At 61.5% G+C, this 1,096-nt stretch overlaps 1 protein-coding gene across 1 annotated transcript; it reads left to right on the forward strand.

Annotated features, from left to right (window-relative positions):
• Nucleotides 1-45: 45 nt before the first annotated feature.
• SOX12 (SRY (sex determining region Y)-box 12) lies at nucleotides 46-420 on the forward strand. The gene has a single exon (XM_009893549.1). It carries the CDS (start codon nucleotides 46-48, stop codon nucleotides 418-420), a length of 375 nt encoding a protein of 124 aa, XP_009891851.1.
• The last annotated feature ends 676 nt before the right edge of the window (nucleotides 421-1,096 follow it).

The raw sequence follows: 1,096 nt of genomic DNA on the forward strand, positions 1-1,096 counted from the left end.
CCCCGAGAGGCCTCCCCCGCGGCGCCTGCCACAGCCGCTTGGCACATGGCACACCCACCGGAGAGCGGCCCCCCGGAGCCCCCTGCGCCCTCGAGCCCCACTGCCGCCTGCCCCGAGCCGGGGAGGTCCCCAGAGAGTGGGTCCCCCTCTCCCATGTCAGCTGGGTCCCCTCCCTCCTCCTTCAGCTCCTCCGATGAGGAGCTGGAGGAAGAGCTGCTGGGGGTCCTGCCCGGGCGGGCCCCTGCCAGTGCTGCCTGCGGTGCCCTGGACTGGTCCGTCTTCGACAAGGACCACGACCTCTTCCCGCGGGGAGGCTCCTCGCACTTCGAGTTCCCGGACTATTGCACGCCCGAGGTGACGGAGATGATAGCAGGGGACTGGCTCATGTCCAGCATCTCAGACTTGGTCTTTACCTACTGAGTCCCACGCTCTGCAGGTAACGCTCTTTTTTTTCCCACAATCAGGTCATATATAAAAAAAAAAAAAAAAACCCGAAAAAAATAATAATCAAAACCAGCTGTTTACATGCAGGAATCAGGTATTTTGCCTTGAAGCCGCTGGAAGGCAGAGCTCCCTGCTCACCCCATCCCCCCGGCACACACCCACTCCTCATCCGTCCGTCTGTCCGGTCCTCGCCTTGCGACCATGGGACGCGTGGCTGGCCGCTGCGGTCATTTGCCCGTGAAATGCGAGTGTCTAATTGGGTTTTCATTGTCAGTGCCCGACCCCTTCCCCCTGTGGCTCCGGCCACCGCAGCGCTGCCGGCCATGGCTGCTCCCCGCCGGTTCTCTTCCCCACTGGCTGCTGCCCCGTGTTCCCTCCCGCTCTCCAGGAGCATCCATGCCATCCTCGGCTCTCAGTACCCGTCCTGTTCTCCCCATTCCTTGGGGAATGGCCAATTCCTTTTGCTTTTTGACTGCATTTAAAGCATGTCTTCAATTTTCTCCTCTTCCTTGTTGCAGCCCTTGGGGAGGGATCCCCGGCTGCGCCACATCTGGGGGCAACAGAGCCATGTGGAGTCCTCCCTGCTCGGCACCACGTTTTGTGGGTTCTCAGGCTTTGGGGGTCCTGTGTCCCACGGGACCGGCTCTTTCCC

Source organism: Charadrius vociferus, unplaced genomic scaffold, assembly GCF_000708025.1.
Source record: "Charadrius vociferus isolate BGI_N301 unplaced genomic scaffold, ASM70802v2 scaffold259, whole genome shotgun sequence".
Lineage (NCBI taxonomy): Eukaryota > Metazoa > Chordata > Aves > Charadriiformes > Charadriidae > Charadrius > Charadrius vociferus.